Genomic DNA, 22885 nt, shown 5'->3' with positions numbered 1-22885 from the left:
ATTTGTCATAGGTGAACTGAACAGTGACTTAAGACCAAATGACATAAAACAGTGGAAGAGCTCACACCCCAAATAAAGAAAAGAATGGGAAATGAAAGCTTAGAGTGTATGACAGACAATTACGGCACTAGGCTATCCCCTTAAGTTCTGAAGTCAGTTGGACTACACGTATCGTAGAGACCTATCAGCAAGTTACATTTAAAGTTTCTCCTGCTGCGGTGTGTACTGCAAGCAGAGCCTATTCAGGGCACTACCATATAGTAGCAATGTGACCCGGCTGCGCATAATGTCATCCTAATTCCAACTCTTGTGTAAAGATGATGGAATGATGAACTAATGGGAACGTGTACTTTTACTAAAAGTGAAACATCCTAGTAAAAGGAGCTATTCCTGAAAATGGGCGTTAGGCCTTGGTCCAACGCATAATTATGTCTAACGTCTCACCTTAGATTGCTGTAGAAATCATGAGAAACGTGATCTATTCAGGAAGCAGTCTCAAACAAGCTCATCAATTCGAATTACGTATCCATTCAGTGGTTGGTTCGTGACGTCATTAGACCGTCGTCTAAGATCCGGAGTCAAGCCGACGTGTTATGGAGCTTGTAGTGGGAAAGAATTCTTATTTTATTTAGAAGTAACGCCAACTACTTCTATAATTTAAATTATCCTTTTCTGTGAAAATTGTTTTTGTGATTTATAATTTCTGTGGCTTCTCTGTACAATTCAGCGTAGTGATCAGATCTTGCCAAGACTGAAGTGTCAGAGAAACGAATTTCGTGGTTGCCTGGTCCCGGTGATTTACCTGTCTCGCCCAAGCGACAGTTACTCGTGTGCTCCCATTACGAGAGCGTTAATGCTTCTCTACGTAGTTCCTATGCATGGGATTTTGTACACTCCTACTGGGGCAAGCGATGGTCATAAGTCCTTTGCAGTGGTCGAATATTCACACACCTTTCATTTTGTTCTGAATACTGTATTAATGCCGTGTTTTCCGTATGTGTGAAATTTTATAGATGAAAACTTTCCCTTTAATTGGTTGTTTCTCATTTGTCGCTCTAGACCTTGAAGGGTGTACTGCATTTCCTATGTTTTTTTTTAAGTTTTTAACATGGTAGTGTTGAAACCTCGGTCAAAAGTCTTCTTTTTTGCGACGGAGGGCTGCTATTGCTTTAATTTCACTTCCTATGTCAGTTTGGATTCCGTAGAAATGTTGGAGCACGTGAGGCAATACTGACCCTAAGACTTATCTTAGAAGAAAGATTAAGGAAAGGCAAACATACGTTTCTAGCATTTGTAGACTTAGAGAAAGCTTTTGACAATGTTGACTGGAATACTCTTTCAAATTCTGAAGGTGGCAGGGGTAAAATACAGGGAGCGAAAGGCTGTTTACAATTTGTACAGAAAGCAGATGGCAGTTAGGAGTCGAGCAGCATGAAAGGGAAGCAGTGGTTGGGAAGGGAGTGAGACAGGGTTGTAGGCTCTCCCCGATGCTATTCAATCTGTATATTGAGCAAGCAGTAAAGGAAACAAAAGAAAAGTTCGCAGTAGGTATTAAAATCCATGGAGAGGAAATAAAAGCTTTGAGGTTCGCCGATGACATTGTAATTCTGTCAGAGACAGCAAAGGACTTGGAAGAGCAGTTGAACGGAATGGACGGTGTCTTGAAAGGAGGATATAAGATGAACATCAACAAAAGTAAAACGAGGATAATGGAATGTAGTCGAATTAAGTGGGGTGATGCTGAGGGAATTAGATTAGGAAATGAGACTACTTAAAGTAGTAAAGGAGTTTTGCTATTTGGGGAGCAAAATAACTGATGATAGTCGAAGTAGAGAGGATATAAAATGTAGACTGGCAATGGCAAGGAAAGCGTTTCTGAAGAAGAGTGTTAACATCGAATATAGATTGAAATGTCAGGAAGTCGTTTCTGAAAGTATTTGTATAGAGTGTAGCCATATATGGAAGTGAAACATGGACGATAAATAGTTTGGACAAGAAGAGAATAGAAACTTTCGAAATGTGGTGCTACAGAAGAATGCTGAAGATTGAAAAGAATTGGGGAGAAGAGGAATTTGTGGCCCAACTTGACCAGAAGAAGGGCTCGGTTGGTAGGACATGTTCTGAGGCATCAAGGGATCACCAATTTAGTATTGGAGGGCAGCGTGGAGGGTAAAAATCGTAGGGGGAGGCCAAAAGATTAATACACTAAGCAGATTCAGAAGGATGTAGGCTGCAGTAGGTACTGGGAGATGAAGAAGCTTGCACAGGATAGAGTAACATGGAGGGCTGCATCAAACCAGTCCCAGGACTGAAGACCTCAACAACAACAATGTCTTTGTCAGACTAGCCGTTTCTTATGAAGGCAGTTAATGTTACAGATCGTCCTCAAAGTACTGTGGTTGATTCTTTCAGCCTTAAGGAACCCAGAGTAATTGTCGCCTTTGCAAGTCGGATCAATCAGCAGCAGCGATAGCAGTATATGAAGCACTGTGACCAGGGACTAACAAACTGTTTTCTGTGACACTGTGGTTTCCGCAAGATGTAATCATTACTACGCTACGATGTAAAAAAAAGCCACAGATATTCAGAAGCACAAACAACTTTAAGAGGTACGAAGAAGAATTGAAATTATAAAAGTTATTGGCATTAGTGCTAAGTAAGTGTCAACTCTTTCTCACTACGGGTTCCATAACAGAAGTCGATGCATCTCAGAGATATTACAGTGGTCTGATGTCACAAACCGACAGTTGCCTGACAACATACAGGGTGAAAAGAATTTAAACCGACAAACTCTGGGAGGTTGTAGGAGACATCGAAACAAATATTTTTCCCTATGAGGAGTATTTAAACCGGTAGAGGAAGATTTATCTGGCGGCAAATTAATTAAACCAACACTTTTCCATTTTTTATGACGAAGAGACAACACATTAACACAACCCAATTTCAATTACAGTAGATTTTAAAAAATGCCTCCATTGACACGTAAACAAACGTTACACCGTCGGATCATGTTCTGTCTGACACGGGCAAAAACCCCAGGAGTATACTGAATTGTTCCTGCTGCTGCTACTATCCGGGCAACCAGATCCTCTTCTCATGCAACAGGAGTTGCGTAAACAAGGTTGCGCATCTCTCCCCACACAAAGTCCAGAGGGGACGTATCTGTGGATCGAGCAGGCCACGGTACAGGACCACCTCTGCCAATCCTCGTTTCTGGGAACAGTCGGTCCAGGAATCGACGCACACGACGACTGAAATGTGCCGGCGCCCCGTCGTGTTGGAACCACATGTGTTGTCTTGTAGGGAGCGGGACGTCTTCCAGCAATTCTGGCAATGCTCTGGCTAGAAAATTGTAATAGTGCCTGCCATTTAATGGCCTAGCTAGCAGATACGGCCCAATTACAGTCCCCAACAACACTGACCCACACATTAACGAAGAACCGCACTTGATGAGCGCTAGTAACTGTGGCACGTGGGTTATCCTCACTCCAAACATGCGAATTGTGCATGTTGAAGGCTCCATCACGCCCGAACGTTGCTTCATCGGTAAACAACACAGAGGATGGAAATGTAGGATGCATTTCACACTGTTCCAGGTAACACTGCTAAAACTGTGCTCTGGGTGGATAATCAACTGGTTCCAGGTTGTGGACACTCTGTAAGTGAAATGGACGTAACAATTGCTCTCGAAGGACTGTTTCTACATTCGTCTGATTCGTCCCCATGTTACGTGCAATTGCAAAAGTGCTGATTTAAGGATCCCGTTCCACATGCTACAAGACAGCTTCCTCAAATTGCAGCGTTCTTACCGTGCGACGGCGTCCCTGTCCAGGTAATCTGCTAAATGACCCGCTCTCACGCAGGCGTTGGAACACCGCAGCAAATGTCGTAGGATGCGGGATACGGCGATTAGGATATTGTTGTTGACAAACCCGCTGTGCAGCTCGTCCGTTGTGGTGTGCTACGTAGTACGCACCAACCATATTGTACTCACTCCAGATATATCGATCCATTAGTAAACTGAGACAATGCATACTACACTGGAGGAGAGCAGTTGCCTAAAACTGGAGATCGTAATACGGCCTCTAACAACTGAAGAGGGTAATATGGCCTCCACTTGTTTAAATAATCCTCATAGGAAAAAATGACATTAGGGAAAATATTTGTTTTGATGTCCCCTACAACCTCCCAGAGTTTGTCGGTTTAAATACTTTTCACCCTGTATAAAAAGTTCGGCTTGTTGAGTTTGTCTGAGACTGTAACTGCTATAAGTCGTTGATGCCTCTGATGTCCCAGGGATTCAAAGACGACACATAAGGCACCACGGCATAACGTCCTTCCGAATAAATTCTGCCAGTGCGAAGTGTACTCTACAGCAAAATAACTCGCCGTTTGTCCCTAGACGCTTAGCTCCACTTGCAAACTATTACCTTGTCTGGCGTAGCGCTGTTAACATCCTGCAGTTTGCCTCGTCGGCTTCCACAGCCGCCATTAGCTGCCGACCTGTGCCCGCACGTACGTGCATCATTATTATGGAGGAGGAAAGAGAGCTAGCTCTGATTCAGCCCAGCCATGAGGGAGCGGTGTTTCTCCGACGTCACAGTAGCTTTCTCCTGCCGGCTGCCTGTTTACCCGGCATATGCCAACGTCAGTGCGCGCTGCGCAGCTTCCAGTTCCCGTACACGCTTTGGCTCGTCGTCCCAGCTGACCTTTAGCCTTACGGTAGACGGTGCATTGCTACAAGCACACAAGCGTACCGTCGGCCGTGGGATTTTCCACAGGTGAGTCCCCATACTTACAGCGTTAACTTCAAGCATTTCCACGAGCACAGTTGACACTAACTAACCAACGCCTGTCAGTAGGAAAGTTGGTGTGCTTCTATCAGCTCTTGTCAATAGTTGTGGATGTCAGGTTCCTTACTCAATTCTTCGCCCACATATGGTAGTACATTACCGTACCGAAATAGCGTTTCGTAACTGTAGTAGTTGACTCTTCTTCATAGGAAGATACATTGACACCTGTGTCATTAGTCACTTCTGTTCACACAGGAGTGTTTAAGTGCAACGTTCCTACTTAGTTGCGGTGCAAAGTACCTGGCGATTTACAGAGTTGCTGATTTCCTGTATACCTCAGCATTTGTTGTGATCGTGTACAAGAAGGGTTCTTCAGCACTAAATATAGACTGCATATTACGAATCTCCCGTCTGTAAGGCATTCTGCACTCTGTCTTCGCCCTTTGTCGGGTTAGTGGAGACTCAAATGAGGTGCGAGACACACCTCGTCTGTTCCCACCTACGTACCGACCCGACTCGTATAATTTTATAGCTCAAATTTTTTCTCAGTTCTGACATCCATATTGCTTTCAGTGCCTCGATTTTTTTCGATTCCTACAATAATAATCCGATAAAATTTCTGACGCCACTAACTGCGGATGTAGTACCTTTTGCCCGAGGAACTGACCACCTTTTTAGTCCCTTATCCTGCACCCAACCAACTCGACAGTTCTGTAAAAAGTTATTGTATTTTGTTCACAAATCAAATGAAAAAATATATATCTACTAATTGGCGTTGCACAAATCGCAGACTGCGGCTTCCTTCTCATATCATGCAGAGCCTCTGAATTTCTCTGATGAAAATATTCAGACCTCCAATTTCAACTGTTCTGAGAGTTCAAGCGCCCCTATAAATTTAATTACGTTTCGTCAGAAAAAGGAGCGTCTGAGGGTAAATTTCTCCATCGTGAGGATGCCATTTGCAGTGCTTGAATTCTACAGTATCTGAATTGGTCAACAGATACTTAATAACGCTTCTGATTCTCGTTTGCGCACAGCCCAGTGAGCTGACGTTACTAACTCACCAGTCAGAATTACCAAATGAAACAGTTTTCTTAGACCTCTCCAAGACAGCTCCTGCTCTTTGAGCCAAAATCGATGCTGCACTTGGCATGTCAGTGATGCGTGAACCTATTGTACCTTCACTTTGTTAGCGAAACATAATGTGCTTACGTAAAGATGGAAAGACGACCAGTGTGGAGAGAAGACAGAACACAGCACTAGTCAAGACGAAATAGTTAAGACTGGACAGTAATCTACATATGTCAGTGATCTGATAACCGCATTTAACAAACGTACTATGTGTTTTTGCATTGTGTTCATTGTCTAGGCAGCAGAAGAAAATTTTCTTGAAGCAGACTTGGCTGACAGTAAATTTCAAGAGAAACGTAGCTATACAGGGTGGCCAGAAACACAGACAAGCTTGTAATGGTGTCTAAGGGTAGGTCGTGTTGAGAAATCATTAAGAAAAATGTCGTTACGTTGCGCCGTTCCCTAGTTAATTACCATTGACATTAGACAGTCACGCAGTTGAGGGCGCAAATTCTAGAGGCCCACCGGAAACGATATCGACAAACGTGTTCTTTAATGTAACAAGAGATACGGAAATTGGACATGAGACAGTAGTAAGGATGTAACCCGAGCAGTCTCCTGCGCTGTCATTTATGCTAAGAGACGAACTGACACTAACTGTATCTGGTCAGCCGCTTCTAGGCGTCTTCTGTCTTCTTTCCCTGCTGGCCAAGTTTCACAACGTCATAGGCCCACACTCAAAATTGACATTTCCGTGATCCGGTTCCTTATTTGCTGACGTTCTTGCTGGTAAGTTGTTCATCATCATCATCATCATCATCATCATTTAAGACTGATTATGCCTTTCAGCGTTCAGTCTGGAGCATAGCCCCCCTTATACAGTTCCTCCATGATCCCCTATTCAGTGCTAACATTGGTGCCTCTTCTGATGTTAAACCTATTGCTTCAAAATCATTCTTAACCGAATCCAGGTACCTTCTCGGTCTGCCCCGACTCCTCCTACCCTCTACTGCTGAATCCATGAGTCTCTTGGGTAACCTTGCTTCTCCCATGCGTGTAACATGACCCCACCATCTAAGCCTGTTCGCCCTGACTGCTACATCTATAGAGTTCATTCTCAGTTTTTCTTTGATTTCCTCATTGTGGACACCCTCCTGCCATTGTTCCCATCTACTAGTACCTGCAATCATCCTAGCTACTTTCATATCCGTAACCTCAACCTTGTTGATAAGGTAACCTGAATCCACCCAGCTTTCGCTCCCATACAACAAAGTTGGTCGAAAGATTGAACGGTGCACAGATAACTTAGTCTTGGTACTGACTTCCTTCTTGCAGAAGAGAGTAGATCGTAGCTGAGCGCTCACTGCATTAGCTTTGCTACACCTCGCTTCCAGTTCTTTCACCATGTTGCCAAAGTTGGTAAGTTGTTTTCAAAATTAAATAAAACGTTGGTCTGCTGTATTCACAATTACTATGCATCAACCATCCCTTGTGACCATTCTTGAGAAATAGGTAAATGACTCTGTCGTTTCTAATTCCTCTCTTATAATTACTATTCTTAAGGGGTTTATATTCTCTTTCGGTATTGGATGCCATTAGTTCAGTCTTTGGCTTGTTCTGTCTCATACCATACCGGTTCCAGATTGCGCAGTAGCCGTTACAAAATGCTTTGTTTGTCCCGCTTTGCTCTGGGTTGTGCGTTACTCGTTTCTTATTTTGAAGTGAGTTAAGAGATTAATTCTGGTCCATCCAGGGGTTAGAGAACGACTCTGTCATTAGAAGGGATCGGCGCTCGGTGTGACGATGTCAGCTCTGCTTTCGCAGAAGCACACGACAGGTGTGTAGGGTCAGTCCAGCGAGAGAGAGAGAGAGAGAGAGAGAGAGAGAGAGAGAGAGAGAGAGAGGGGGGGGGGGGGCTCGATGCCCCGAACCGCTCCTCACTCCTTTACCTGTAAAATTTCTTGTTTCTTTATGTTCGCGTACAACTCCCATGTTTTAGCGTTCGCACTGTAAAATGCGGGAAAATATATAATGAAATTAATTCAAAAGTCTGGGTTAGACTTCTGTTGTAGTGCTAAATTTGTTTCAGCTACTTAAAGGTATTGTCTTTGCCTGTATTGTTTGTCTCGCTTAACTTTCTTACAACCAGTCAGTAAATCTGCGCATCACCTATCTGTAATCATACTGATCTGGATATGTCGGCTGTTAAGTAACGGGAGCTCTCAAATGCACTGCTTGTCTAGTCACTGCCGACATTATCCTTGAGGACGTCAAATGGTTCAAATGGCTCTGAGCACTATGGGACTTAACATCTGTGGTCATCAGTCCCCTAGAACTTTGAAGTACTTACAACTAACTAACCTAAGGACATCACACACATCCATGCCCGAGGCAGGATTCGAACCTGCGACCGTAGCGGTCACGCGGTTCCAGACTGAAGCGTCTAGAACCGCATGGCCACACCGGCCGGCCCGTGAGGACTCCGTGATTACCTTAACATTAGCACAGAATCGAATTTTTGTTCGATAACTTCTTAGACCATACTTAAAGTATGGTCTAAGAAACTTTAGAACAAAAATACAGATGTCAGTGCCAGTAGAGAAATTTAATCATTTTTTGTAAACGTAATCAATTTTTTTGGGGTGTTTCCTTGTGAGCCCACTATGGGGGAGGGGAGCTGGGAGTGTGGGAGTGAGATGTGAGATAGTTCGAAATGACTTTGTGCCACTGTAACAAATCATAAACCACAAACCTCATTGCAGAAAAACAAATATACACTCTGACATTTGTCGTTACTATCGCTTGCCAATAGAATTGTCAAAAAGCCCTATAAAACTCTATGAAGCCCTGACACATTTCCGCATTTCTTCGTCGTATTAAATTTTAGGTATTTTAATGTAGCGTTTTGGGATCCAGAGGAAATGGTGACTGTCTAAAGTAAGGTATTGTTACGAACCACGTCTGAATATTAAGGTTTGAGGATATTTTTCTGCGTCTACAACGATAAGCATCTTTAATGTCATCATATGAAGCCCAGGGTTGCTTTCATTTCCATGCGCTCCATGCCGTTTGTGACGGAAGGCGCAAGTTGGTCCAGTCACTGATATGGTTGTGGGGTTGTGGAGTTCCTTAGTGGTTTCCTGTAATACAGCGAAAAGTAATTGGTAGAAAGCCCTGCATTCGAAAAGTCGGTTGTATGTATTCTGCATGGACGATGTTCAGGGCGAGAGTAAGTTTCCTACGCAGTTGGGCAATTGTCATTGTGAAATTTATGCTAAATCACAGGTTTCTGGAAAAATACGTATTATCCCGTAACCATTATCAGCGACGTGCTTTAATAAACTATTTATTGAACGCCACGAATAGAGCTGTTCTTAGAGGTGAAAATGAGAGGTGAGGTTGTGTAAGGTGGCAATAATTTCGCACCTTACAAGCACTCATCCACATACTTTGCGTGATCTACAAACACAATTTGGTATCATGTGATACTTTGTACATCGTATATATGTATATATAAAGGAGACTGACATTCTCACGTACGCCTTGTAAATAAAGTGCCAAGATGGACAGTCTGGACACCTGAGCGCGACGACACAATACAGGGGTGGCCGGCCGCTATTGTCGTAGGGCCAGAAGGATAACCGGGTAATACTCTCTAAGTCTGCAAATCTTGGACGCAGGTGAGAGGAACGAAGCAGCAGCACCTCGGGAACCACGCAGGCTGGTTTATTTCCAAGGATTTTTACTCAGAAGCGTACCATTGTAAGAGCATAGGGTCTTCCTCGCAAACTTTCAGGACTGGACGACTAAAGACTATAATACGGTTGGTCGGCGTTCGGAAGAATCTGTAGAGGGAGAATATTCCGTGGTTTCGGCAATATGATTCTGTTTCGGAATTACGAGGATGCGGAGCCGAGCCTTGCTGGGAAGCCAGCGGTGGAGAGACGGGGTCTTCCGTTGTGAGCGCCCGTGTGTGACGGCCGTTCAGTATCAGCTTTGTTGGTACAGACGGATTGTTGTCTTCGCTCTCAGGAGAGTTTACAGTTGGAAGAGTTAGGCACTGTACTGTTGAGAAACTACACGATTCTGGACTTCACCTCTGGGTTCGAAGTCGTCATTTAGTACGCAGCGTTCAGTAATTGAGAGCACTTCTTCTGCCTATACTTACGTTGAGACGTTATCTGAACGTTATTGTGGCTGGGAGTTCGTGTTTCTCGTCTATAGAACACAGAGAGGAAAAGACAGTATTCGAGTATAGTAGTCAGAGGTCCCCCTTCTGCCGTCGTAGTCTTTGAAAGAGTTTATTTGTGGCCGGAGTTCTTCCATCGTCGCAGACGAGTATCAGAACAATCACTTCGACGAACCGGACGCAGTACATACGGTGATATCGCAGATTGCTTCGGCTTATTGGGGTTATAAAAGCTAAACAGCTGTGATCACGTTAGTTTATTTCCACTGAGATTCCATACCACTGTAGATCATTTTTGAAAATAGTGCTTCTAGTGTTTTGTACGTAGGTGTCAGTCATTTTGCGTTATCGATATTAGTTCGCGCAGTCGTAAGAAGGGGCAGAGTTGAGCAATTGATTAATAATTTTAGTTAGGAAATATAGACAAGTGTACTCAAAAGGTTGATTTTAATCTATAATATACAGGGTGATCAAAAAGTCAGTATAAATTTGAAAACTGAATAAATCACGGAATAATGTAGATAGAGAGGTACAAATTGACACACACACTTGGAAAGACTTTGGGTTTTATTAGAACCAAAAACAAATACAAAGGTTCAAAAAATGTCTGTCAGATGGTTCTTCATCTGATCAGAATAGAAATAATTAGCATATAAAAAGTAAGACAAAGCAAAGATGATGTTATTTACAGGAAATGCTCAATATTTCCACCCTCATTCCTCAACAATAGCTGTAGTCGAGGAATAATGTTGTGAACAGCACTGCAAAGCATGTCCGGAGTTATGGTGAGGCATTGGCGTCGGATGTTGTCTTTCAGCATCCCTAGAGATGTCGGTCGATCACGATACACTTGCGACTTCAGGTAACCACAAAGCCAGTAATCGCAGGTATTGAGGTCTGGGGACCTGGGAGGCCGAGCATGACGAAAGTGGCGGCTGAGCGCACGATCATCACCAAACGACGCGCGCAAGAGATCTTTCACACGTCTAGCAATATGGGGTGGGGCGCCATCCTGCATAAACATCTTACGTTCCAGCAGGTGTTTATCAGCCAGGCTGGGGATGATAAGATTCTGTAACATATCGGCGTACCTCTCACCCGTCACGGTAGCAATTTTCCTGTGCACCGCCATCTGTCAGACATGTTGCGAACTTTGTTTTGTTTCTAATAAAACCCCATGTCATTCCAAGCATGTGTGTCAATTTTTACCTCTCTATCTACATTATTCCGTGGTTTATTAAGTTTTGAAATTTATACCGACTTCTTGATCACCCTGTATATTGGTACAAATGGCTCTGAGCACTGTGGAACTTAATTTCTGAGGCCATCAGACCCCTAGAAGTTAGAACTACTTAAACCTAACTAACCTAAGGACATCACACACATCCATGCCCGAGACAGGATTGGAACCTGTGACCGTAGCGGTCGCGCGGTTCCAGACTGAAGCGCCTAGAACCGCTCGGCCACACTGGACGGCCCCGGTATATTGGACAGCAACGTTTATCATGTAGTAGTATTAGTTGCCTTCATCATTCATTTATGTTTAGAATGTAACTTTTATGTGAAAAAAAGAGCATTAGCAGATCCTAAGATCTACTTCAGGGGATAATCAAACAGGGCCATCATTTTAGCGTTCGTTATCTTCTGCTGCGCACATTCATTTTACACCCGCGTGGAGTAGCGTATTGGAGTTGGGATGAGGGTGATGCGGACTAGAAATTTACATCATGGTTCGGTGAATAGGAAAAGGTCATTCACCTAGCACATGGCGGCGAAAAAAATGGTTCAAATGGCTCTGAGCACTATGCGACTTAACTTCTGAGGTCATCAGTCGCCTAGAACGTAGAACTAATGAAACCTAACTAACCTAAGGACATCACACACAGCCATGCCCGAGGCAGGATTCGAATCTGCGACCGTAGCGGGCAGCGAAAACAGAATGAAGGTATCTGCTTCAAGCAAAAGTCTGATAAATGGGTCACTCGATACAGCTTTAATCATTGGAATAGAAAATGAAAGGTAAAGAAGCAAAAATACTACTTCCGCCAGTACGATGGCGAGCGCCAAGATAAAAATAGAACTGGGACGTTTAGAGTATGTGGTAATTAACTCTCCTTTGTTTTACGCACCAGACGTTACTTGTTAACTTAAATGCTGAGCAAGTGGATCTAAGGAGCTTCTGATTTGTTATGTCCACAGACATGATGCTCGCCGCTTCCCTTGCGCTGCTGTTGGCGGCAGCGTCGTCGTGCCAGGGCTACGTGGTTGGCTACGCCCACTTCAGGTCGTCCGTCGGCGTCCAGGGGCGATCGGGGGTCGCGCCTGTCGCTGCTGCCACAGTTCCACCGCCGAAGGCGCCGTGGACGCCGTTTTCTTCGCGGAACAGCATCGGCAGCAATAAGGCAGCGACGACAACTGGGACTGCAACTACCACGACGACGACCGCTCCTTTAAATACTATTATCGCCAGTGCTGTTACTACACCCCCAGTCTCCCCTACAACGCCAGCAGCTAAGGCAGTGACAACGAAGGCCCCACGCGCCACCGGCGAGGTGGACTCCGGGATCGCCACTGTAGCGACGACGCTCCGGAGGCACCTTCCAGCCAATGAGAACGCCGTGCTGTCGCCCCTGAGCATCGCGTCAGTGTTGGCAGCCCTGCAGATGGGCGCGCGTGGCAACACCGCGAGACAAATAGCTACGTTCCTCGCCCAGGGCACTTCATCCGACTGGATATACTGGAACAAGATGGGCGAGGCTCTCCGTGCCATCAACGCATCCAAGGTGAGTGAACTACCCCTCTAAATCCTGTCCACCCCACTGATGAAATTCTCCCTGCCTACTTCTCGAACCTTCAGACACGTTTGAGTCTTAAGTGTCTTGTTCTGTTTAGTTTATAAAAGCTGTGTATCCTGGTAAAGTTAACCCCAAGCAGCCAGCTTTAGTCCACAGGGTCATTTCAAGGGGCTTCAACTGGCTGTGATGTAAACGGCCCTGCTAGGACGGGTACACAGTTTTCGGTCAGATCACCTAGGTTAAGCAGCGTTGGGCGCGGCCACTACTTGGACCGATATGGGGTGACTCTCCGGGCATGCCACGTGCTGTCGACAATTTTTCCCTTTGCCTTTACGGCAGAAGGGACAAGAGTGTATTATTGAGTGAGGGCACCCCCTACAGTGTTGATAATGATCGGTCTGTCCGGAATGTGACGTTAACCTCTGCGGAGGACAGAACTGTAAGCTATGGGCAGGCGCCAAGATTCACTCTGTTCCCTATCTCCGCCACACACCATTGCGGTCGTCCACACTTAATATGTACAATTACCCGTACAACTATCATCTATCATACTTCACTAAGGAAAGGTTTTTTCAGTGAATCTATTGATAGCCAGGAAAATAACATAATGGTGGTGGACGTTTCATTGCAGCAAGTCACCGCGTAACCGGAAGGTCGCAAATTGTAACAAGTCAGTGACCATGATCCTCGTCTGAGTCAGGCTTACCACCTTTTGACTGCAAACAACACTCAGTGTTCAAGCTACAGTGATATAAAATGCTGTATAACGCTGGGTGGCACTGCAGCAACTATAAATATTAGTCACGGCTGACAACACCGCATTGTACGTCATATGGCACAAATCCACTCTCCTGCATATCTTCATACTCCGATCACATTTCTGACAAAAGTCACTAATTCCAGATGAACTAAGCCTTGACCGAGGGTGTGATTCGCTGTTCAGTCCTTTAGTACCCGAACAACCAGTTCCTGTGCAGGATGGATGCACAAGTACGTGACTCCAAAATTGTAACAGGGTCGTTTTGGTCTATGTAAACAGCTTAATCGGCGCGTTTAGAAAGCCAGCACCATCCTGAGTACATCAGTCACAAAAGATGAGTGATCAATAGGATCATCTCTCATTGCGCAAGCTAAAGAAATTTTGAACAGTCAATAGGAAGGTTATGCAGACCCTCTTTCGGTGCGAAATAAGCATCGTCTTGGAGCACTTCACTTCAAAAGAGACTTCTCCACAAGGGCGTTATCGTTAGAGCTCCGAAAAATTTATCTTATGCGTTATAGTCAATAAGTAGTTACACGTTCCCTCAAATGCGGATTTTCTTTGTGTTCTACCCGGGTACTATTGTTAAAAGATAAACAATTGTTTCGCTTAGCCCTTGTCTTGGGGACCATACGTATACCTATCTGGAGTACGGGCATACTGAAGCTACCCTACAGTATAGGGTCAAAATGTAAACATTACACGTTTCCTCCAGGGTGGTTCTTTAGCGTTAGGTGTGGTCTTGGGTGGATCTTAGACGGTTTATAAAATCACGTTATTCGTGAGCGGTTCCTGAGCAAACCGTGAAAAACCACTATCTTTAGGTATGTTGTTGTTGTTGTTGTTGTTGTTGTTGTTGTTGTTGTTGTTGTCTTCAGTCCTGAGACTGGTTTGATGCAGCTCTCCATGCTACTCTATCCTGTGCAAGCTGCTTCATCTCCCAGTACCTACTGCAGCCTCCATTCTTCTGAATCTGCTTAGTGTATTCATACATTGGTCTCCCTTCACGATTTTTACCCTCCACCCTGCCCTCCAATAGTAAATTGGTTATCCCTTGATGCCTCAGAACATATCCTACCAACCGATCCCTTCTTCTAGTCAAGTTGTGCCACAAACTTCTCTTCTCCCCAATTCTATTCAATACCTCCTCATTAGTTATGTGATCTACCCATCTAATCTTCAGCATTCTTCTGTAGCACCACATTTAGAAAGCTTCTATTCTCTTCTTGTCCAAACTAGTTATCGTCCATGTTTCACTTCCATACATGGCTACACTCCATACAAATACTTCCAGAAACGACTTCCTGACACTTAAATCAATACTCGATGTTAACAAATTTCTCTTCTTCAGAAACGCTTTCCTTGCCATTGCCAGTCTGCATTTTATATCCTCTCTACTTCTACCATCATCAGTTATTTTGCTCCCCAAATAGCAAAACTCCTTTACTACTTTAAGTGTCTCATTTCCTAATCTAATTCCCTCAGCATCACCCGACTTAATTCGACTACATTCCATTATCCTCGTTTTACTTTTGTTGATGTTCATCTTATATCCTCCTTTCAAGACACGGTCCGTTCAGCTGCTCTTCCTGGTCCTTTGCTGTCTCTGACAGAATTACAATGTCATCGGCGAACCTCAAAGTTTTTATTTCTACTCCATGGATTTTAATACCTACTCCGAACTTTTCTTTCGTTTCCTTTACTGCTTGCTCAATATACAGATTGAATAGCATAGGGGAGAGGCTACAACCCTGTCTCACTCCCTTCCCAACCACTGCTTCCCCTTCATGCCCTTCGACTCTTATAACTGCCATCTGTACAAATTGTAAATAGCCTTTCGCTCCCTGTATTTTACCCCTGATACCTTAAGAATTGGAAAGAGTATTCCAGTCAACATTGTCAAAAGCTTTCTCTACAAATGCTAGAAACGTAGGTTTGCCTTTCCTTAATCTTTCTTGTAAGATAAGTCGTAGGGTCAGTATTGCCTAACGTGCTCCAACATTTCTACGGAATCCCAACTGATCTTCCTCGAGGTAGGTGTCTGCCAGTTTTTCCATTCGTCTGTAAAGAATTCGCGTTAGTATTTTGCAGCTGTGACTTATTAAACTGATCGTCCTGTAATGTTCACATCTGTCATCACCTACTTTCTTTAGGACTGGAATTATTATATTCTTCTTAAAGTCTGAGGGCATTACGCCTGTCTCATACATCTTGCTCACCAGATGGTAGAGTTTTACCAAGACTGGCTCTCCCAAGCCTATCAGTAGTTCTAATGCAATGTTGTCTACTCCGGGGGCCTTGTTTCGACTTAAGTCTTTCAGTGCTCTGTCGAACTCTTCACGCAGATCGTATCTCCCATTTCATCTTCATCTACATCCTCTTCCATTTCCATAATATTGTCCTCAAGTGCATCGCCCTTGTATAGACCCTCTATATACTCCTTCCACCTTTCTGCTTTCCCCTCTTTGCTTAGAACTGGGTTTCCATCTGAGCTCTTGATATTCATGCAAGTGGCTCTCTTTTCTCCAAAGGTCTCTTTAATTTTCCTGTAGGCAGTATCTATCTTACCCCTAGTGAGATAAGCCTCTACGTCCTTACATTTGTCCTCTAGTCATGCCTGCTTAGCCATTTTGCACTTCCTGTCGATCTCATTTTTGAGACGTTTGTATTTCTTTTTGCCTGCTTCATTTACTACATTTTTATATTTTCTCCTTTCATCAATTAAATTCAATATTTCTTCTGTTACCCATGGATTTCTGCTAGCTCTCGCCTTGTTACCTACTTGATCGTCTGCTGCCTTCACTATTTCATCCCTGAAAGCTACCCATTCTTCTTCTACTGTATTTCTTTCCCCCATTCCTGTCAATTGTTCCCTTATGCTCTTCCTGAAACTCTGTACAACCTCTGGTTCTTTCAGTTTATCCAGGTCCCATCTCCTTAAATTCCCACCTTCTAGGTATGAGAAGTATGGAAGATCGTTGAAATGGTTACCATATGTACTTAAGATGATACTGTCGAGGTACTTCGAAATTTGTTTCGATATCATTTTTACGGATATAGAGGCTCAAATTTACCGTACTTCTGCACTTAATTCCCGGTCTGAAGCATAAATGTAATTTTCACTGTCGTAGTGAACACGTGGCAATGGTTATGGGGTCATCGCAAACGTTCTGCGATCATCAAACTGTTTTTAGTCAGCGTTTTTTTTTTTTCACCAATAAAACTTAAAATGCGCTGTCTGTGAATGGGCACCTCACGCCTATACAAATGTGGGACTGCTGTGACAAAACGAGCTAAAAGTGGTCTTAACTGCCAAAAATTATGTACAAACGGAAGGACTGCAAATTCAGTAAAATATTTCTAATAACGTTTTCACTCAATTAAGGGAGGTAGGACGTCAAACGGGCTGACTTGGAGCAGGAGAGGCACCACAGGACATTTTAATTTCCACTGTCTATAGTTTCACAAATTCATAAAACTTTGTCAGAATGACCAGGAAGGATTCAGGAATCACACTAACAGCAGTGGACACTCGTAGCAGTAAAAGTTCAAAAACATAACAAAATAATTTTTTTGCACTTGGTATTGGCTGCATGTGTTGCTACAAGTACACTTTCCTTCATCAGTAAGAGAGGTTCTTCGATGAAGTTTGCACAGCATACAAACCATACTTAGAGGTGCATGAAACTCTAGAATTTATGGAAAAAATGATCTGTTAGATTTTAACTTCATGTTTAGAAAAACTCAAATTTTATAGTTAATTACCTCAATAGAACTAATGGGGAGGTGTTGAATAGAACTGGGGAGAAGAGAAGTTTGTGGCACAACTTGACTAGAAGAAGGGATCGGTTGGTAAGACATGTTATGAGGCATCAAGGGATCACCAATTTAGTATTGGAGGGCACCGTGGAGGGTAAAAATCGTAGAGGGAGGCCACGAGATGAATACACTGAGCAGATTCAGAAGGATGTAGGTTGCAGTAGGTACTGGGAGATGAAGAAGCTTGCACAGGATAGAGTAGCATGGAGAGCTGCATCAAACCAGTCTCAGGACTGAAGACCGCAACACCACCACCTCAATTTTAGCACAGTTTTTAATAGATTTGGAAAATTCTGTTCGTTTGAACTTCCACTGTTGTAAGTGTGAATCCTGAATCCTTCTAAGTCATGCTGACAAAGTTTTGTGAATTTATTTGTAAAAGTAGACACAGTGGAAATTAAAATGTCCTGTGGTGCCTCTCCTGCTCAAAGTCTGCTCCTTTGACGTCATAATCCCCTCAAGACAAAAATCGTAAGCCGGGTGTTTCCATGAAAAGCGATCAATAGGTAGAAGTATCCAGAAAAAATATGATGCTAACGATTTTGTGTGAAACTTGAGTGTACTTATTTGTTGTTTATATGTCAGTGTACGTAAATGCTTCTCATGATGTAAATGAACTGTAAGAACTGAACTGATTTGCAGAATTAGCTTTACTTAAGCAGCGCAACCTGATGTACCACATCAAAGAAGGGAACCAGCGGAAAACGTTCCAGTCGGAGCACAAAAAATTTTTCTTGAACATGGGATGAGGTTTGGGGCAGGTGGTTCCTCACTTTCGCCAGTCTTTGAAAGAGTATTATATTTGCCTTTTTCGTGGTACTACAGGGTCATTTTTCCGCCGAGAATTTACTACGGTAATTCAGGCTTCATAAGCTGTCGACGTACACTGATCGTGAGCCAGTTTCGTCTAAAACATATAGCTCTAAACCGTATATGTCCAATAAGTATTTTTCGAAGCATTTATTATTTTAACGTGACTGGTCTTCTCTCCATCGGTCCACCGATTAAAATAGTAAACATGAGCTCCGGCAAAATTTCAGACCGTTAAGTTCCAGAACGTTCTCGGTTTCTCTAAAGCAAAGTGTGGGTTTCCCTGCAGGCGGTGACGGCAAGCTTGGCGAACGCTGTCGTCCTGGACAAGAGGGTCTCTCTCAGTCCCATCTACGAGCAGACCGTGAGGAACGTCCTGTCTTCGGAAGTGCTCGCCGTGGACTTCGCCGGCCACCCGACAGAGGCGACAACCATCATCAACCAGTGGGTGTCGGACAAGACGCGCTCCAAGATCCCCAGGATGCTGGAGCAGCCCCTGGGCGCGGACACCGTGCTCGCCGTGGCCAGCGCCCTCTACTTCAACGGCGCCTGGAACGAGCAGTTCAAGGTCAACGCCACGCGCAGGGCGCGCTTCACCGTCAGCGAGACGGAGGCGTTTGAGGTCGACATGATGTTCCAGGAGTCGTCCGCCCTCTTTGCCTATGACGAAGTAATCGGATGCCAGGTACGTTTCGACAAGCAACTGGATCTAGAAGTAATCTACGTCTGCCTATTCAGCACAACTCTGGTCAGTCACATCAAACGCCGCTGTTTTACAATGCTTTTCCTACGTTAGTTTACACTAAAACGTCGTATTTTGGTCTTACCGGAACAAGTATTGGCTTAGATGGAGAAATATCACATCTAGCAGCATAGTTTTCCCCTGTGCGGTGGTATTTCGCCACAGAGGAAGTATAAAAAGGCATGCCTACGGAAATATAAAAATCTCACTCAGTATTTTAACAGCATTACTCAACTTGACTGTCTCAAGCTGTTATTGGTAGCTAGAAATCAGATGCTAATTTCTCTACAAACAGCAAATCACTAAACTTCAGAACAGTATTTACATTCCAGAATGAGATTCTCACTCTGCAGCGGAGTGTGCGCTGATATGAAACTTCCTGGTAGATTAAAACTGTGTGCCCGGACGAGACTCGAACTGGGGACCTTTGCCTTTCGCGGGCAAGTGCTGCAGAGTGAGAATCTCATTCTGGAAACATCCCCCAGGCTGTGGCTAACCCATGTCTCCGCAATATCCTTTCTTTCAGGAGTGCTAGTTCTGCAAGGTTCGCAGAAGAGCTTCTGTAAAGTTTGGAAGGTAGGAGACGAGATACTGGCAGAAGTAAAGCTGTGAGTACCGGGCGTGAGTCGTGCTTCGGTAGCTCAGATGGTAGAGCACTTGCCCGCGAAAGGCAAAGGTCCCGAGTTCGAGTCTCAGTCGGGCACACAGTTTTAATCTGCCAGGAAGTTTTAGTATTTACATTCCATGGCACTGTTCGTTGAGGGTATACCTATCTACAAATGAATCAAGAACTGGAATGATGAATTGAGTGTTCTGTGGAAACGTGGATTAATTGAATCCTCCCAGTTACCAATTCGTGACAAACTTGGAAAAACATGTAGCGTTAGTTATCCGCATTGCAAGTGTTGATTGGTTTTAAACATCCGGCAGCAGGAATTGTAATGGTGTCGTCTTGCTATGTACGCAGTAGTTCGTAACTACTGTTCCAGGTCTGTGAGAAATCCTCCACATGCTGGAAATGTCAGTACCAGAGCAGCAGCTTCGACTCACAGTGAGACCACGTGGTCATGGTGTTGTGAACGGCTGATACCACCGTAGCAACTCGCATTCTGCCTCCCTAAAACTTCAGATTGGTTCATATCTCCAGTCTTCAGTGCTGGATATAGCGACAGGAACGCTAAAGATAAAACGTAGGGTAGTATTGCAAATGAAATTTCATAGCTACATTATTATTCCGATTATTGTGCAGGTCGACATTTCACTCGTAGTTCTATCTAAACTCCATCTTCAGTTACCGTGTTGCTGTATTCAGCGGTACTGTGACCATAAGAAGAGGAATATTTCTCAACAAGACCAACAAGTTAAATGTCGGACTAACGATCGTTTGCTGGGTGCACACAATCGTACAACCAAAGCAGAAACTTAGGCAAACAGTCCGTATCACTAGAACGAAATAAAAACACGTAAGGTGGTTTACCACGAACCTTGTCAGCAAACCATGCTATTGATCGACTGGATATGAGGCAATATCAGATCCTTTCGAACTGTAGTTAATAAGTATACTTCGTTCTGTAAAGACAGTGCAGTGAGAAAGAAATTGCAGAGCCGATTTCTCAACTTCATGGCTCCATTAGCCTTGAGAAAGAAATTATAGAACCTATTTAACTTAACGGCATTCTTTGTAGGTCGCCACTGGTTCTCTCATAACGGAATCTGCATTGTGCTGCAGAGAAGGAATTGCTACACGCCATCATATAACCGCGTAAAGTTTGAAACAGCTTGAAGTATCAAATTGACATTTTTCATGACACAAGTATCAACAAAAACAAAACAAGGATAATGGAATGGAGTCGAATTTAATCAGGTGATGCTGAGGAATTAGATTAGGAAATGAGACACTTAAAGTAGTAAATGAGCTTTGCTGTTTTGGAGACCAAAATAACTGATTATGGTTGAAGTAGAGGAGACATAAAATGTACACTGGCAATGGCATGGAAAGTGCTTCTGGAAAAGAGAAATTTGTTAACATCTAGTATAGATTTATCGGGAAGTCTTCCAGAAAGAATTTGTATGGAGTGTAGCCATGTATGGAAGTGAAACATGGACGATAAATAGTTCAGACAAGAGAATAGAAGCTTTCGAAATGTGGTGCTACAGAAGAATGCTGAAGATGAGGTGGGTAGATCACATAACTAATGAGGAGGTACTGAACAGAATTGGGAGAAGAGGAATTTGTGGCACAACTTGACTGGAAGAAGGGATCGGTCGGTAGGACATGTTCTGAGGCATGAAGGGCCCGCCAGTTCAGTACTGGAGGGAAGCGTGGAGGGTAAAAATCGTAGAGGGAGACAAAGAGATGAATACACTGATTCAGAAGGACGTGGGTTGCAGTAGTTTCTCGGAGATGAAGCAGCTTGCACAGGATAGAGTATCATGAGCTGCAGCAAACTAGTCTGGACTGAAAACTACTACTACTACTGATGCCATACTGAAACCAAATTTCACAATAATTCTCCCAGCGCTTCCAGCTTTACGGCCGAGTTTTTTGCTCTGTATCAGGCCGTTCAGTATGCCCGCCGCCTCCGCCATTCATCGTATGTACTCTGCTCTGATTCACTCAGTGCTCTTCAGAGCCTTGGAGCTCCCTATCCGGTCCATCCCTTGGTGCAACGGATCCAGCAGTCCCTCCATTCTTTCGCCGATAATGGTTCTCCTGTCGGCTTTCTGTGGGTTCCCGGACATGTAGGAGTGCCTGGGAATGAGGCTGCTGATGCTGCAGCCAAGGCTGCAGTCGTCCTGCCTCGGCCAGCCTCCCATTGTGTCCCGTCATCTGACGTTCGTGGGGTTGTTTGTAAGAGGCTTGTGTCGTTGTGGTGGGATGCTTGGTCATCCCTCCAAGGTAACAAGCTCCGGGCAGTAAAACCGTTCCCAACTGCTTGGACAACCTCCTCCCGACCATCTCGGCGAGAAGAGGTCCTTCTGACCAGGTTGCGGATTGGGCATTGCCGGTTTAGCCACCGCTACCTGCTCTCCGGTGACCCAGCCCCGCAGTGCCCTTGTGGTCAAGCATTAACAGTGCGCCATGTTTCATTGTCGTGTCCCCGCTTTAGTCAATCTCGTGTTGTCCTGTACCTGCCATCTACTTTACCGGATATTTTAGCTGATGACGCTCGAGCGGCTGCTCGTGTTCTGCGTTTTATAACTTTGACTGGCTTGTCCAAAGACATCTAACTTTTTACGTATTTTATCTGCATCTTTGTCAGGACTTTCTGGTGTCCCCCCTCCCCTTGAGTTTTACTAGATTCCATGTGCTCTAACAACTGTGACTGGGCGCTAATGTCCTCAGTAGTTGAGCGCCCTTAAACCCCACCAAAAAAAAAACTCCCAGCGCCACCGTGGACATGTCAGACGGTGGTAAGGTTGTCAGACCGCCTCTTACGCACGTCGCACCCCTTCTCTTGATGTCTCTGTCACGGAGGTAAGAACCACGACGACCAGCGTTGAGATCACACAGGTTTACTATGAGTGGTGGAGAAAAACTTTTCAGACACATCGGCTCTTAGAATCGACACGAAGAGGCCTCAGGATATGTAAAGAGCGTCACAAAACGACTCCTTTCCTTGGGGCGTTAATTCTTACAAATTTAGCGGTGGGACAACTCGCAGCGCGTTTTTGAGGACGTTTCACGCCTTCGTTAAAGACATTGTACGGCTGCATCCCCGTTGAATGTAATCGCACCCATTTGGAGTGCAGTTCGACTGCAATTTTTGCTTTCATTTACAGGTCCGAAATACTAGGGATCGTCCAATACCATTTGACGAAGTTCTAACTTGATACGAAGCAGCAAACGGTGTTCATGAATTTCAGCCCGCATCTCCACAGCCTCCCGTGGCGTAATCATTGAGT

General features: G+C 44.3%; 1 protein-coding gene across 1 annotated transcript in view; it reads left to right on the top strand.

Annotated features, from left to right (window-relative positions):
• LOC126150100 (leukocyte elastase inhibitor-like) overlaps positions 1-22885 on the top strand; it is a 58156-nt gene that overhangs the window by 17583 nt on the left and 17688 nt on the right. The window contains exons 2-3 of the mRNA XM_049915853.1: positions 12253-12836; positions 18527-18922. Of these exons, the coding sequence (XP_049771810.1) occupies positions 12255-12836; positions 18527-18922 (978 nt within the window). The 5' untranslated portion in view covers positions 12253-12254. The remainder of the gene's footprint in view (positions 1-12252; positions 12837-18526; positions 18923-22885) is intronic.

Source organism: Schistocerca cancellata, chromosome 2 (assembly GCF_023864275.1).
Source record: "Schistocerca cancellata isolate TAMUIC-IGC-003103 chromosome 2, iqSchCanc2.1, whole genome shotgun sequence".
NCBI lineage: Eukaryota > Metazoa > Arthropoda > Insecta > Orthoptera > Acrididae > Schistocerca > Schistocerca cancellata.
This window is presented reverse-complemented; position numbering and strand designations above follow the sequence as displayed.